The sequence below is a fragment of the Osmia bicornis genome, chromosome 16 (genome assembly GCF_907164935.1).
Source record: "Osmia bicornis bicornis chromosome 16, iOsmBic2.1, whole genome shotgun sequence".
Classification (NCBI taxonomy): domain Eukaryota; kingdom Metazoa; phylum Arthropoda; class Insecta; order Hymenoptera; family Megachilidae; genus Osmia; species Osmia bicornis.
The window spans coordinates 6,698,683-6,714,893 of record NC_060231.1 but is presented as its reverse complement, the minus strand read 5'-3'; the positions used below and the strand labels follow the sequence as shown (position 1 = coordinate 6,714,893).

Below are 16,211 nucleotides of genomic sequence, written 5' to 3'. Positions count from 1 at the left end.
CAAGAGGACTTCGAAAAAAAATCAGGATTATTGTAAACTATTCTATATTTCTTTTTTTTTTTTTTTTTTTTTTTTTTTGGCAAATTCGAGAAGAAGGATCAAGAATACGGGTAGACGCTGCATTATTCAAGCCCTATGAATTTGAGATTCGAACCGATCCAAGTCACGAAGCTTAGCCCTTTCCAGATTGCCCTGACAAAATTCGTGCGTGCAAAGGAAGAAGATTCTTGGCAACAATAAGACGACCAGGATCGTGGCAGTGAATCTGCGTACAGATACCTCGCTCACACCTGATCTCTAATTTACTATGCACTCATGAGGATGGTAGACTCGTTTCCAGCTTACTAAAATCTGGAATATAAGGATGTTACCTGATTAGGAAGTTGGTCAGTAGATGATTAAATTGAGTGTTAGGTAAATTATGTATTTAGATTGATGAGTACATAAAGAATTAGGTATTTAGGGTGCTAAGTACTTTGGAAATTAGATCCTAGAGTGAGAAGTAATGTGCCTAGGGATTTAGAGTGCTAGGTAATTGGGTGCCTAGGGATTTAGAGTGCGGTGTGATTGGATACTTAGGGATTAAGAGTGCCAAGTGATTCGATATCTAGGGATTTAGAATGCTATGTAATTAGATACCTAGGGAATTAGAGTACTGGGTAATTGGGTGCCTAGGGATTTAGAGTGCAATGTAATTGGATACCTAGGGATTAAGAGTGCCAAGTAATTCGATATCAAGGGATTTAGAATGCTAGGGAATTAGAGTGCCAGGTAATTGGATATCTAAGAATTCAGAATACTAGAGATTTAGAGTACTGATCAATTAAGTGATGGTATTCAACCTGCAATGTATACTAAAATACTAACCTACTGGGATAATTAAGATAACAGAATGAAAGAAAAAAATCTCGAGTCCTATTTATGCTCTTATCTATAATCAGTACATAATTTGTTAACTGACAAATTAATAAAATTGACTTATAACGAAATTGAAATTGACAGATTAGATAAGATGGAATTTAAACGGAATATATCCAGTGTCAAAAGTAGATAGACAGTTCTAAAATCTTCTTTTTCACTGACCTATTCAACTTTTCCATCAAGTAATTTTAATATGGAAATGAGGTATATGCAGTTCGATTGTCATACATCACACTGGCCTTATTAACCGAAGAATTACTGGCCCATTAGTGGAAAGAAGCACGTGATCGAACCAGGGCAATTGCTAATTATCGTTCGTTTGATTGCCTCTATCATCCACTGTCTCCATTTCTTTTTCATTAACGTATTCTGATATTACCTAAACATTCAAGACAAAGAAAGTGTCTTACGCAATGGTGTGTCTGAACTGTTTGCTATGAATTAAAACTCCTTAGCTGTGTGTACTCACTATGGACTTGTCTAGTATTCCTAACTATCTAATTATCTAATTACACAGTACCCTAATTCCTAGGTATCCAAATACTCAGATATAATACTAAGATCTTAATCCCTTGGGCACCCAATTACTCAACACCCCAAATTCTTAGGTATCCAAACACTCAGCAGTCCAAATTCCTAAGTATCTAAATACCTAGCACCCTAAGTCATTGGGCACCCAAACTCTTATTCAAATACCAAGCACCTAAAATACCAACATCCTTAAGCACCTAACCACCCAGAACCGGAAGTTCCTAAACTCAATTAACACAGATCTCGACACCTTCAAGACAGACAACCGTCCACCGATCTCTGTTGCTAAGTCCCAAAGGGAAGCACACTAACAAAGAGTCCCTGGATACCCAGCTCGGCCGAGTATTAAGATTCGATGTCACGGGGAGGGTTAACAGAGAAAAAGACGAAAAAATTTGGTGGAGACGTTGGAATAGTCGCGTTCTGGAACGCGTGGGCGTCTGAAACTGGTTTCCAACATCTTGTGCCCGTCGTAAGAAGGGCTCGAACCAAAATGAAAGACTACGGTTGCACGGATACCGATGCGAATCTCATTCCGAATGTCCACTTCGACTTTCCTTCGTTTGTCTGAACGATGAAGAATATTTATGGACAATCCTGAGAAGACTATATCCTGCAGCCTTGTATCGTGTCCCTATCAAAATGGAGAATTCTGCAATGAGATTTCAAAGTCGTAAACCGGCTGGATACTTCGCTAAGACTGGTTGAATATTTGGTGATGAGTCAACTTTTAAATGAATCTGTTTTCAGTTAAATACACAAGAGGCCTAGCTGAATAGAAATGCTAAGTTCTGAGGAATAATTATAGCTGAGTACAGGTACTTAGCTACTTAGGCTCGATAACATACTTAAGTCGAAATAAATAGAAGGCTAAAGTGAATTCAGAAATAACCGAATCAGATTCAGGCCAGTATGGATAACCGAATGAATTGAATGATTATGTAAACCGGTAGTTAACAGAGATCTAATCCAGATCTTCGGGTTAAATATAACTCGATGATTTCGCCTAATCGTACCGATCAGAAATCTCAAGATAGCGAAAACGAAGAGGCTGTAGGTAGCCCGGTCGCGGTGCGATCGTTGTCTGAACATACTGTTCGATCAGGTTAACTATTCCTGGCACGGAATCGTTTCGAGACGTCGAATCTCACGTACGGGACGTATCTTACGCATTACCTCTTTGTTTAACCACTTGTCAGGGTACCGGTGTTATCTCGACAAAACCGAACGACCAGCGAAGCAACGTTGCCAGAGTAATTCTTAGGAAATGTACATATACGTCGAATAGTCACTCTGTTGAGATCACTTACTTCATCGGTCATTCTGGATACTTGGATCCTTAGATACTTGGAGAGTTAGGTATTCGGTGCCTAGGGATTTGGGATGATAGGTAAATTGGATGTCTGGGAATTTCAGGTGCAGAGTATTTAGATGCCTAAGGATCTGGACTGGTGGGTGTCTGAATACTTGGGAACCTAGGGTGCCAAATGGGTGCCTAAGGGTTTGGAGTATTAGGTAAATTGAGTTTTAGGAATTTGGGATTCTGGGCATTTAGATACCTAGGAACTTGAGGGGCTAGGTAGATGTCTAAGATATTTGAGTACTGGGTACTTGGATCCTCAGGAACTTGGGGTGTCAGGTACGTGCTTAAGGATTTGGAACACTGGGTATTCGAGTGCTGGGTAAATTGAATTTTTAAGAATTTGGATTCCTGTGTATTTAAATACCTAGAAATTTGAAGTGCTAATTAATTAGATACCCGAAGATTTTGGATTCTACATATTTAGAAATTGATCATTTATTGAAATGGCACTTGGTATTGTGTTATTTCTTAATAATTTCGGTAAGAATTCGAGAAAGGTTCTCCCAACCTCGATTAAGGCATCACAACAGAGGAGTAAATCCAACCGAAAGGTCACAATATCTGCAAAGTCGTTGGAGAATCGACTTCAATATAAATTCTCGGAATCATAAGGTGTCGCAAATCCGCGAGAAATTCGAAAAACGAGGAGAAGCAACCAATGCGGAAACGGATCGATAAGGTGGGCTGGTGAAAACACGTTATTTACCAGTGCATGCGTACCAGATGCACCGGCAAAAGCCTCGACACTGAGGATCCTACCTGTCCAAGCGTCGAACTTACTTCATCCGAGGTTAACACGTTCTCTGTCACCCTGAACCTCTTGAAAATTTCATTAGGCAATATTTTTCTTTCTATTGTTCTCACGATATTTCAAGCATCTAATTAAGTAAGTGAAAGAATTCTTACCAATACGAATAATGAACTCATATATTTCCTACCAATGTACTTCATTTCAAATCATCAATTTCCATAGATTTTATCCATATTGATTTATAAAGCCCGGAAACAATTACATAGACTCGCCCACACGTGTATCCCTAACGAACCAGCGATTACCAGGAAGAGTCTAGAAGATAATACCCCGACGGATTATGGGAAAAATCGATTAGCACTGGTTTACCTCTATCGTTTTCCAACAGAATGAAAAATTCACTCTGAAAGATTGCATAAAATCGAACCATCATACATGGATCGTCTTCGTTCAATTTGGAGACATGACCTTTCACATCAACTATCTGTTCGGTATTTCAGATTAAAAATTGGAAAAATATAGATAATTATGTTTCCAGGAACACGCGATGAATTGGCTAATTCAAGAGAAAAGTAAAGATAGTGATTTAATGGTTTATCATTGAGTAATCCTTACACGTAATCCTGAGTAATAGTGAGTAGATTGCTAAGTGCTTTCTAACCAGAATTGATGATTGTTCGTTCTTTTTTTAATTTTAATCTACATGTGTCTGTTTAGGAATCATAACTGGACATAATGTCCTTTTGATATAACTTGCATTTGCAATTATTACAAAATTAAAGTATAGTTAGAAGTTTAATCTAGGATTGAAAATTCTCTTGGCACTCAAATTGGAACTCTAATTTCCTTGGAAGCTCAATCTAGAATACTGAGTTCCCTCAAAGCTTTCTTCAGTATTTTAAATTCCTCCAAAACTGAATCTAAAATTTTCAATTCCCTCAAAACTAATCACAATTAATCATTAACAGTAATTTATGCAAATAGCCTGTGCAATAAAGGAAGGCAGAATAAAACTCTATTCGTTCGATTGTTACGTAACAAAGGAACAGAGAGGGCAGTGTGTTAAGAAATCCTGGAGAAATTTGAAGGCAAACAAGAAATGTCTCATTGACCGAAGCGCTGTCTTTGATTCCGTTTCATCGCTAACCGGACCGGACTAATTAAACGCCAATTGACACGCTGTTTTATCGCGTCGAGTGGACGTTTAGGTGGCTGTTCGAGTGGTACTCGTCTATATTTACTCGTAGCTGAACCAGTGAATTCAACCTTTCTTAAGAATCTTCTTGTAATTAAACGCAGGGACACGAAAGGCGACAAGAAAAATCCTGTTATCCTTCTGATTAAATAATATCGAATCAACCTGATCTACAAGGCAGAAATTTACTTACGACATAGAACAAATTTGCTCGACTTAAAATTTTCCAAAATTTTTCTCAGAAATTTTTTAAGTTCTCTTTGTATTAAAATTATTTTGAAGTAAAACGATTATAAAATGGAGTTCTTATAAGAACTGTCCTACTGAAACGTTTCAGATCAAATTCTTTTGACAGAAGAATCACTTGAAAGGTGAAGATTTTCAGGAAGACCAGAAATGAATGTAAAAAGGTGGTCAGTGAAAATCGCCTTGAGAATCGACGATCGTCGAGAAGTCCCTTCTTGCTATAAAGCACTCGAGCTTGCACTCGAGTACCGGTACTCAGGGACAAGGAGTACTTGCATACGGATCCCTACGTTCTCTCCTCTTTCGAGAATCCGAAACGAGGCTGGCAATGAGGGTTCGATCTACGTCGTGAGAAATCATCCCTCATTCTACTGTGTGACAATTAAGAAGAAAAAATTATCTCCTGAACAAACGTTAATTATATCATTTCTGCAATTTCATAATACTAAATCACAGAGAAGCATAATCGCACCGTAGAAAAATAAACAGGAAGCAGAAATAGACTTTGCATGATAAATATAGGAATGTATTATCGATAGAGACATACACTTGGTAATGTCATAGTTTATTCTTGGATCAGATGTGCCATTTTGAAATAGAAATCTGTCAACAATCGTCGAGCGAAGAATCACTGGAAGCTGAATTTAAAACGAGGAAGCTCTTCAAATATCCTGGCCAAACTTCTCCTAATAAACTGTCGACAAAGAAAAAAAAAACTAAAATCGTCGAACAACGGTGCGCGTTTTCCGGAACTTTTCAAATTACGCGATTCGTGTGAAGCCTCAAAATCTTTGTTGAAGACGACGGTTCAACGAGCCCCGTATCGAACGTGGCCGCTCACCCTGTACATTACCATATTTTTCATAAGGTACAAATCTTTCGAGCTTTTTCCCCGGCGAATCCCCCTTGGTCCGGCGATTCTAACGCGTCCATCCCCGAGAAAAGGATACGAGCCGCGAAAACGAGGCTTCTTTGACCCTTATAACATTCCCTCATCCGCTATTTGTTTATTTCTGACAGGATACACCTTTCGCGAACATAAAATATATATTTTTCAAGGTATTTGTTCGATTCTTCAAGAAAAACCACCGCGAGTAGAATTTTCAAACGCGGTGATTTTAATTGATTCGAATTTGCCGCCCTTCGTTTGGCGCGAAATTTGAAAGCGCGATGTTTTAAATCGCTCAAAATCGGAATAAAGGTTTTCATACGAGTTCATGGTCATTTTTAAACAATGTAAAAGGGAAAAGGAACTCGCGAGGAAATAGACTGGCCAGGATTGTTTTTAGCTGTATTAAAAGACAATGAAAGGAAGAGAGCCGAGACAGGAACAGATAAGTTCTTCCTATTGCAATCTTATGAAGATTGACGGTCGATTGGTTATTTAAAGCCGAGACCAAGAAAAATCGGAGAATACAGGGAAGACAGGGAGTATATCAGTATTGTTTTGACTTTTCAAAAATACACTTTCTTCGATAATGCTGTCATTTTTTTCTTTCCTATCAAAGTGAAATTTCCAGTCGAGGAACAGATTCCTATCGCTTTCGTACGTCTCCATTTTACCCCTATTTTTAACGTGAAATTTGGCACGAATAGTTGCCAATGGAACAAACAACTTGCAAAAAGTTCCATCAAAATCTATTTACTAATTATTCGGATATTATCAAAAATAGTTGAAACTATTTGAATTTCCCACCCCGGAAGTGGGACGGTCGATCTTTAATTGCTTGTATCTCCTAAACGAAGCTGCAGATTGAAAAATGGTAAAAGACTTTTTTATTCATTTTTATATGAAGAATCTATATTTTGTTGAAATTCCTTTGCATTTTAATTTCTTATGCATAAGTTTGATCATCAATGATATGTAAATGAATTCTTCAGGCCGGGCCTGTAGACTGACTTTCAATTATGCGACAGCCAACTTATGCACGATGCTGGATACCGCGAACTGATAATATAATCATACCTCGAGTTATCGCGTGATAATTGAATAGGACACTCGCAATCTGTATACCAATCGAAGACGCAACCTGGTTATACGTATTATATTTAACAATATGTACACGAGTTCATTCGAACTATTCGGTTGAAGTTATACCATTGAAAGAAAGAGAAAATTTCAAGCATGCTCCGTTATAATTAAATATAAATGCACAGCTTAAGATGAAGTTCCATTGGTAACAAAAATAGTTACAGATTGTGAAGAATTAATTAAATAAATCAGAGGCAAAAAGGCTACTAAGTTAAATAGATTGTAAATCAATAATGTATAAATAGAAACGTGTTTTTTAACTTTCAACCATTATAGAAACTCTATTAACACATTCGCATCGAGGAACGAGAATTCTCGTATTTTACCCAGATTTATATGAAAAGTTTGTGAAAAATAGCCAGATGCGAATATCTTAATTAAGCAATTTTAATATCTTCAAACTTCCCACCCAAACTCCACTTCCAAAATTGTTAATAAACATTTTGCTTGTCATAAGTAGGCTTCTCCAGGGAGAATGACGATCTAGGAGAAATGGCCCCAAATATATCAAAATGCAAGGCCCAATCACTTGCCAGTAAAGGATTAATATTTGAATTAATATTAAATGATTACTCGTATCTCTTAATTATATACTAAATTTTATAATAATTAAAAATTAGACTATTTTCTTTCTAAATCACTCTTAATACTAATATCTTTAAAAATTATGATTTTCTACAGCACCATTACACCAATTTTACACATTAATTTTTCAACAACCTGTTAAAATACTGCAATATCTGAAGAAGAATTTGATGAATGATCATCTAAAGAAAGTACGAACAAATTGGCACTGGTTGATGGGGAAATTTTTTGGCAACGATCAAACTGGCCTGCGAAAGTTCACTCACCGAGCTCCCTCGTGATTATACACGGTGTTGTGTACCGGTGTTACGTGGAAAGATAAGAATCTTCGCATACCTTTTCGTCGCTTATCAGAAGCTATTGCTGTGATATAGGTAGGCTCGATAGCCAGGTAATATTAAATGAATTTCGTCTTTTTCATAGGCATGCTTTGAAAAAGTATTCTACAATGATACTTGATCAATCAACGTCTCTTCGATGGTACAGATTTATGATGGCTTTTAAGAAATCATTCCGTATAGACTTTCTTTATACAGGATATACCATCATTAACTCCTTACAAAGAGGAAGTTAAATTTCATTAAATTGGAGAAAATTAATAGACATTTTGATTGCTCGATGGGCTCCTATATATTTATAAGTAATTTATCATGGAAAGTTACTTGCAACAATAGTAACTTATCATTATTGTAGATTACTTATAAGTGTATTACTCACATATTTAAAAAAATAATGATAAATTGATGACAAAAGTAAAGGATTAACTGAATATCTAATGTGGGCCTAAAGCAATCTTTTAAATTAATATTTAACTGAAGTTTCTGAGACCGAAGAAGAGACGATTTTTCGCAAACTTCTTTTAATCCTTTTGTACAAGGTATAGGTGTTGCTATCTACGTCTCATGAATTGCTATTCGAATCGCTATGCGTTCTCGTAAATTCTCGCTCGAATTATATTCCGATCACATCGGGAAGTTCGTAGACGGGAACATAGCTCGCGTCAGCTTTGGAAACTGCCGATCCGTCGAAATGTCATCCAGACCGCCGCTAAATTTTTTCATTTCTATTCATATTTCACTTGTGTATTATGAATTAATTCGTTTCAACCATTTGATCCACCCTCTATCATATTATAACGCTTGAGAATAATCTAAAGAATGAATATATATTCACGTAGATGTACTTGACCCAGAAAGGAATTTTCAGCGAACCTGACCGGTAACGCTTATCATCGCGAAGAATTGACAATGAAAAACTGAAATATTCCAAAAAAATCGACAAGGACTGTTTTCATTCCAGGATTAAACGGAGCGACGCAGAAACGCGCGTGTACAATGAAACGCAATGTTTACAAAGGCGTTCTACCATCAACCAGTAACCAATTCTGTTCCCTATTCTTCGGTGATCCTACAAATTCTATAGAAAACATCATCAGCAGAGGTGAGATCCGTCCGACCAGGTGGTACCAGGTCAGAAAAACGGGGCGGTTAAAAGTAGAATTCTGTACTCACCTGAGAAGCATCCACGAGGGCGGCAGCCGCGATGAGGAGCAGAAGCAAGCACCTCGCCGACGTTCCGGAGTTCCTCATCTTGGGAAGAACGATCCCGCGTCCTCTTCGCCTCGTTTCTCACCTATAACACCCACTGTTCGTCCACCTTGGTCTGTCTGTATTTAACGTGCGGCTCGAAGGAATGGTCAACGCATCTCGAGGAAGAGAAACAACGCGACCGGTCCGTTCCAAGGGCACTTCGCGAACCGGGCAGAAGACCGGCGAAAACCGCGGTTCGAGGAGACTCGTATCTGGGAAACTGGTTCGTTTGCGAGAACCGAACACACCGGGGGTTACTGTACAAGAGCGTACCGGCGTTCGGTAGCGTCTGAAAGGCCGAGCGCGCCGGCAAGATAAAACTTTTTCAAAAGCCCGGTGCTTTTCCCCACTCTACACGCGGACTCCGTTTCAGCCGTTCCCTTACGGCCGGGCTCGTTCTGTCTCGCACGCTCCCCCAGTGACGTACGCTTCCTCTTTCTCTGCTCTCTCCGTCGTGCCGACGCCTTCGGCGACTTTCTCGCTCGCGCGTGCCGCGACGTCTCCCTCCCGCGGCTTACTGAACGCATGGCTCTCTCTCCGTCCCGCTCAGAGGCACATCGGCGCTCGTCGGGCTTGCTCGTTCGCGCGGCCTACCCCCACTCCGGCCCGCCGATCCCTCCCCCTCCCGCCGCTTTTACTCTCTGTCTCCTTCGACGCGTCTTTCTCGATTTCCTCGTAACCGCTGTCGTCCTACTCCTTCTCACCGGTGATCCGCATATCTCTCCGCGTATCTCTGTTCTACTACCTCTCATATTTCGCGACGATCCTATCCCCTCTCTCTCTCTCTCTCGCTTTCTCCTTCTTCATCCACCAAGCGGCACAATGCGGGCTCACACGAGGCGAGGACCAGAAGCGGACGCACCCGGGTCTTTTTAACCAGCGACCAATTGCGATCGTTGCTCTTGCAGAAATATGCTTTCGGGTGATACCTGCTTTCACAGAGATGGATTAGTCTATCGGCTTTGGGATACCCCGGGATTTTGGAGAGAGCGATGAGTTTGAAATTGTTTTTTGAATAATTTCAGGTTGAATTAGAGGCTACTTGGATACTTTTGTGTTATTAATGGAGGGAATGAATGGAATTGAACTTCTATAAAATTAGTAATGTGGTATATTAGAAAATTTAATGCTTTTGATTTTTAATTCCAAATCTCGTCGATCTCTCCATCTTTTTTTTAATTCTATATCTACCAGTGATCAACCATGGATCGTTCGAAGGTGTTCAAGGAGTATGGTTGAAAATTTTCAAGATAGAGACTCGCGGCGTCAGCAACGACGAGTCACGCCAGCAAAAGGAGAAAAAAAAATCGCATTTCATCGTGCACGTTTCGTCCTCCTTCTTCCTGGCATAACCTCCTCGTCCAACCGTAGGATCTGTTGCGCTCAGCAACAGATGCGAGGGTGATCTTTTTTAAACGGGTCAACAGCGCCACGCGCGTACGCCTTTCCTCCATGTTCAAAGATACGATGTACCCTGAAACAGTGCGGATACGTTAATTATAACAACCAGACTGGTCCGCGAAAATAATCAGGGCCAGGCTGTACACAGTCATCTCGGTCAACGCTGGAGACGTTGCAATAAAGGGACAAGTTTAAATTAACCTCTCGTTTCCCGCCAAACTTTCAAATCGTAGAGGTTAATTTGAACGATGTTCCGGGGGCTATTCTATGTCAAGTTCAAACGAAAGATAAATCTCCATTCAATGTTCGCTTTGCTAATGAGATGACTGATTACAACATGAAGCGTTCTAGCATTGGATCAATTGATTCTATGTTGGGAGAACTCTGATACTGGGAATGAGGTTGCCAACGATTTTTCTAAGAAATATGTTGTCACCAACGGTCGAAAAAAGGTCATAAATTAATTAGAATAAACATGGTGACTAAGTGGAAGAAAGGAAAGTAACTTTGTCCATTCGCGAACTTGAAGAGGATGTATCGGGGATCACGTAGCGAATATAAACCGACCTGACTGAGCGAAGAAAAATGTCGAAACAAATTTGCTGAATACAAAGTAAACTACGGGACAATTTATAGCGTGACAGCTGGATTTCTTGATTCCGCCTGTGTGTATGTGCCCTTCGGCAGTTTTTAGCCACTCGATTCCTTTTATTCGATCGGAAGACCGTCTATTTTCAGTTCTAGCTGTGTACGCCCTCTTCTCCTCTTCTTTTTCAGCTTTTTCATTTACATAACCGCGTATAATAAATTACACTCGTCCATCTTGACCTGTGCTTAACCTATAATAAATTACGTTTAGTTTAGTTGCATCGATAATAATCAACGACAATTTATATCCACGAATAAGTTAAACTTGTTTTAAGAGTACGGTAAATTTGAATTTATAGTGCTTTTGATAGCCATGCTTAATTTAGACGTGATCTGGCAAAGTGAACTTGCTTAGGTTAGAAGAATATATGAACTCACCCAATTTCCTGCTCTTTTTAATTTGTTTTAACGGCTTCTGTTTGCCGCTCTTATCACGTATACACGCGTGTATAATAACCGCCATTCTCTTTGAATGCAAAGCTCGCTCTCAAAACTGACGAATAAAAGAACTAGAGCTCGGACGAGGATCCTGAAATGCACAGTAAACTGTAAGTTTCACTTTTTTCGATACCGTGAAGAAAACAATAGACATCCCTCGAATATTCCATGCAAAAATACCTCCTCTGTGTGTTTCTTGAATCCCCTGTCTGCTTCTGTATGGAAGACGAAGTACCTACGTAAACTTCCGGTTTGCCGATTAAAAATGTATTCGCAATAATAAGCTAAATAATTCGTTTATTTAAATCTATTTTTAATTTAAGTTCTGAAATCATAAAAATCATAAAAAAGTTTACGTTTACTTCGTTCACTTCCGGTCATTTTTCTCTTTTAGGGAGTTTTCAAATATGGCGCCTTTTTAATGTACTTTTTCTGATATAACCACGATGAGAATTCATTTTGAAAAATTCGTAATGTTTCGTGCATTTTCTCATTAGAATTGATCTAACAACTAATTGTGTGATAATTTAGAAATAAATTTTCATAATAATAAGAATTAATACCATACTTTGAGGAGGAATGTCTTCCAAGTAGGAAATCTACGCGTGTCCTTTGTGCTTGTGACACAAAGAATACACGTGCTGAGGTTATGCATCTTTAAGCTAAGTGGGCATGGTTTCGCCAAAAGATGGGTTACCATGTGCTGTTGGCAACAAATAAGCGGATAAAGATGAGTGGATTTAAAAGTACAGAAAGAGTGTGAGATTTAAAAGTACGGACAAGTATGAGAGCAGTCGATAATGTTCGTTGGGCATAAAGGGACGGAAATGTCCCTAAAATACGCCGCCCTCATTTGGAGGTGAAGGATGCGAAACGCATCTGTTAACGTCCAAAGTCTGGGAAACAGTTTATGTTATGTTATGCACGTAATTTTAATACAACTGCCGAAATTAGCGGAATAATATAACTGTTAAACTCGCGTAATTTCGTCATTTGTACAAACAATCACATCACAAATAAATCGATACTCATCTATCGGCAATCGATCGAGTCGAGCGAGGCGATCGAAGTTCCCACTTGGGTATGAACGTTTATGCGGGAAAATTTGAATCCCAAATTTGAAAATTTGAATATGTTACTATTCATATTTCTTAATCGTATGCTGATTAGAAATGATATTTTATTCCTAAATCATTCTTAATATCAATATAATTCAAAACTGCATCCAACACGAGCGCCCTCTGAGCAACAGAACCTAAAAATTATCCGTGTGTAATCTTGTATCGCTTTCCGAGAACCTCCTAAATCTGGCAAAAAGTGGACAGAAACTTTGAGGACGTAGGTGGTTTTTCACTATTCGTCGACCTCAACTTTTCTCTTTCTTCGTTTCCCTTACAGTCTGAAGCACAGAAATTCACTATTCGAAAAATTCTAAAGTCAACTGTGCGTGATGTAAAAATGTACTGGAATATGACGGACAACCGAATGAAGCTCCGAGAACAGTGTTTTTAAACATTTATTTTCCTTACACATTTGTTCATCTCACGTTATGAATTTCGTTACTCGAATAATCGATGTTAATGTATCTCTAAGATAGTGTGATTAATTGTAACCTATGTAGAGTTATAATTAAGATACACATTTGAAGGTTATGTTTTTGTTTTCTCCTAATTAATTTGTCAGGTAAAATGGATCATTTGTGAAGAAAATATTATCGGTTATTTGTACATCTATAAATAAACGATTTTATGTATAACGAGATACTGTAAATAAATCTACTTGTTTAATAAACGATTGTATACTTTAGTTCATATGATTTCACTGTACAACTACTGACTTGATATTGAGTGATTTCTGTATTAAACTATGAACAAAATCTGAATATGTATGTAAATAAAGAGCTTGTTGATTTCAATCGCTAGGACAGTCAACAAAGAGTCATGGCACAAAGATTTCCTGTACCAAATACAGGGAATAATGGCCCACCACCTCAAAGATATGCAGCATCATCTGTACCCCCAAATTTACGGCAATATTCTGGCCCAAATTTTCCTGTGAGTATATTATTAATTTATATATAATAGCAGAGCTGATAAATTAATTTTTTCTATAGATGCAGCAAAGATCAGGATTTACTCCACCTCCCCAAATGGCAACTGCAGGTCCTGGTACAGCTAGTATAATTAGAGCAAATCAACCGTATTCAAATATGCGTCAAGGACCAATGCCTACTCCACCAGTTGGGAAGAGAAGTGCTGATCAACGTATACCTATGTCACAACAAAAGCCGTAAGTCTACCAACATTGCATGGTTTATTTCAATTTTGTATTCATGTATTTATCACTATGCTCATTAACTTATTCACCTTATGGCTGATATTAAAGATTTTTCTTCTGAGAACTAGTTTGCTGATTACTTATGATTTTGCTTTTTGTTCAGAATGACAGTATTTTAATTTAATTATTATCATCAGTTGTGATTCATATTGTAGCAGAAACATTAAAATACCATTTAAAAATTTACCAGGAACTTCACTGCATTTCATAAGCTTCAAAATTGGTTTATTGATTTTTGAATCTATGATTTTTACACAAACTCATTTAGGTATTTTTGGAACAGTGATTTTTCACATTCCACATCCAAGAAGAAGAAAAAGTTGGCAGATAAAATATTGCCACAGAAAGTACGCGATCTAGTGCCAGAATCTCAAGCATACATGGATCTACTTGCATTCGAGAGGAAGTTAGATGCAACAATAATGCGAAAACGACTCGACATACAGGAAGCGCTTAAACGTCCAATGAAGCAAAAGAGAAAATTACGAATATTTATTTCCAATACCTTCTATCCAGCGAAAGAAGCTGGCGAAGGAGAAGAGGGTTCGGTCGCGTCTTGGGAGCTTAGGGTCGAAGGTCGGCTGTTGGACGATACAAAGAATGACCCTAATAAGGTAAAAAGCAATGTATGTAACTAGATATTACGCAAAGATTGAAAATATCAAATTTACGTTGTGTCTTCCAGGTGAAAAGGAAATTCTCTTCGTTCTTTAAGAGTCTAGTTATAGAATTAGACAAAGATTTATACGGACCTGACAATCATTTGGTTGAATGGCACCGCACGCTGACAACGCAGGAGACCGATGGTTTTCAAGTAAAAAGACCTGGGGATAAGAACGTTCGATGTACCATTCTATTGCTCCTTGATTACCAGCCTTTACAAGTAATCAAACACTTCATTCCCATCGGTGTTTGAACAAAAGATTCCCATTTACAAACATGATTTTTCATTTTGCAGTTCAAATTAGATCCCAGATTAGCACGGCTTTTAGGAGTCCATACACAAACGCGTCCTGTCATTATTTCCGCCCTCTGGCAGTATATAAAAACGCACAAACTTCAGGACAGTCATGAAAGAGAATTCATAAACTGTGATAAGTATTTGGAGCAAATATTCGCTTGTTCTAGGATGAAATTCGCTGAGATACCGCAGCGTTTAAATCCGCTGCTCCATCCGCCGGATCCTATTGTAATAAACCACGTTATCAGTGTGGAAGGTACGAATGGTATTTGCACAGGATCATTCTGAAAATAAGGAAACGTGACAATTTATTATGTTTAGGTACAGAAACAAAACAGACTGCGTGCTACGACATTGATGTCGAGGTCGACGACACCTTGAAAACTCAAATGAACAATTTCTTACTTTCAACGGCAAGTCAGCAAGAAATTCAGAGTCTAGACAACAAGATACACGAAACAGTTGAAACGATCAATCAATTGAAAACGAACAGGGAATTCTTCCTAAGTTTTGCCAAAGATCCTCAACAGTTCATTAACAAGTGGATCATATCCCAAACGAGGGACTTGAAAACGATGATAGACGTTGTTGGTAACCCGGAAGAGGAACGGAGGGCAGAGTTTTATTATCAACCCTGGGCGCAGGAAGCTGTTTGCAGATACTTCTACACGAAGGTTCAGCAGAAACGCGCAGAGTTAGAACAAGCTCTCGGCATCCGGAATTCCTAAACCTGGTCAAAGTACCGTTAACAATTCAAAGCGTCATTATGTAAAGTATTTATGCGATTCCTTTTCTTCTTTCAATTGCGAAATCGAATTAAGCTTGACTCGGTATTTCTGTGACGTTATCAAGTGCAGACGATTGGTCACATATTTTTATGAATCTCAAGAAATCAAAGAATAAGATGCATAGTATCATGACCGATGATTTCTTGGATTCGTGTTTATTTACGCAATATATCTTTATTCATGCTGACGTTTCTTTTTTTTTTTTTTTTTCTATGAAAATATGTATCACGATTCGCTACGTGCACTATAACTGCGATGAAATTCTGTACATTATAACGAATAAAACTTTGATATAATTCGCTGAAACGATCTGATACCCGACCTCATGTTGGTAAATAAATATTTTTTCATAAATATGTTTTGAGCAGTGACTGATAATTGTAAATAATTATATAACAGTAATAGAAGAGGATGGAAAGAAACAA

At 38.3% G+C, this 16,211-nt stretch overlaps 2 protein-coding genes and 1 long non-coding RNA gene across 9 annotated transcripts in view; 1 reads left to right on the top strand and 2 right to left on the bottom strand.

Moving 5' to 3' along the window:
• Positions 1 to 9,653, bottom strand: part of LOC114879957 (basement membrane-specific heparan sulfate proteoglycan core protein) — a 97,068-nt gene extending 87,415 nt beyond the window's left edge. Inside the window, exon 1 of one of the 2 annotated variants that reach the window (XM_029195404.2) lies at positions 9,136 to 9,653. In XM_029195404.2, coding sequence (XP_029051237.2) covers positions 9,136 to 9,213 — 78 coding nt within the window. In that variant the 5' untranslated portion in view covers positions 9,214 to 9,653. The remainder of the gene's footprint in view (positions 1 to 9,135) is intronic. The other variant, XM_029195413.2, reaches the window with a different exon arrangement.
• A 309-nt stretch (positions 9,654 to 9,962) lies between these two features.
• On the bottom strand, positions 9,963 to 12,841 carry LOC114879965. The gene is made up of 5 exons (XR_003790011.2): positions 11,881 to 12,841; positions 11,641 to 11,791; positions 11,182 to 11,453; positions 10,405 to 10,687; positions 9,963 to 10,142 (listed from the first exon to the last, which is right to left on the bottom strand). It is a non-coding gene; the product is annotated as an uncharacterized LOC114879965 (long non-coding RNA).
• LOC114879960 (brahma-associated protein of 60 kDa) lies at positions 11,702 to 16,092 on the top strand. 6 transcript variants are annotated; one of them, XM_029195436.2, is made up of 7 exons: positions 11,702 to 11,810; positions 13,623 to 13,754; positions 13,814 to 13,989; positions 14,306 to 14,651; positions 14,723 to 14,920; positions 14,996 to 15,254; positions 15,320 to 16,092. In XM_029195436.2, exons 2-7 carry the CDS (start codon positions 13,641 to 13,643, stop codon positions 15,724 to 15,726), a joined length of 1,500 nt encoding a protein of 499 aa, XP_029051269.1. In that variant the 5' UTR covers positions 11,702 to 11,810; positions 13,623 to 13,640; the 3' UTR covers positions 15,727 to 16,092. The 6 variants fall into 6 exon arrangements, with proteins under 6 accessions (XP_029051269.1, XP_029051270.1, XP_029051265.1 ...); XM_029195437.2 differs by lacking the exon at positions 11,702 to 11,810 and adding an exon at positions 12,935 to 13,038 and having other exon boundaries at positions 14,321 to 14,651; XM_029195432.2 differs by lacking the exon at positions 11,702 to 11,810 and adding an exon at positions 12,935 to 13,038.
• The last annotated feature ends 119 nt before the right edge of the window (positions 16,093 to 16,211 follow it).

Bases quoted from the DNA above. Each gene is read 5' to 3' on its own strand.
- LOC114879960 (XM_029195436.2), top strand. From the start codon at position 13,641: ATGGCACAAAGATTTCCTGTACCAAATACAGGGAATAATGGCCCACCA. The intron at 13,990-14,305 runs GTAAGTCTACCA...AAACTCATTTAG, and splicing joins CCTATGTCACAACAAAAGCC to GTATTTTTGGAACAGTGATT. The intron at 15,255-15,319 runs GTACGAATGGTA...TATTATGTTTAG, and splicing joins CCACGTTATCAGTGTGGAAG to GTACAGAAACAAAACAGACT.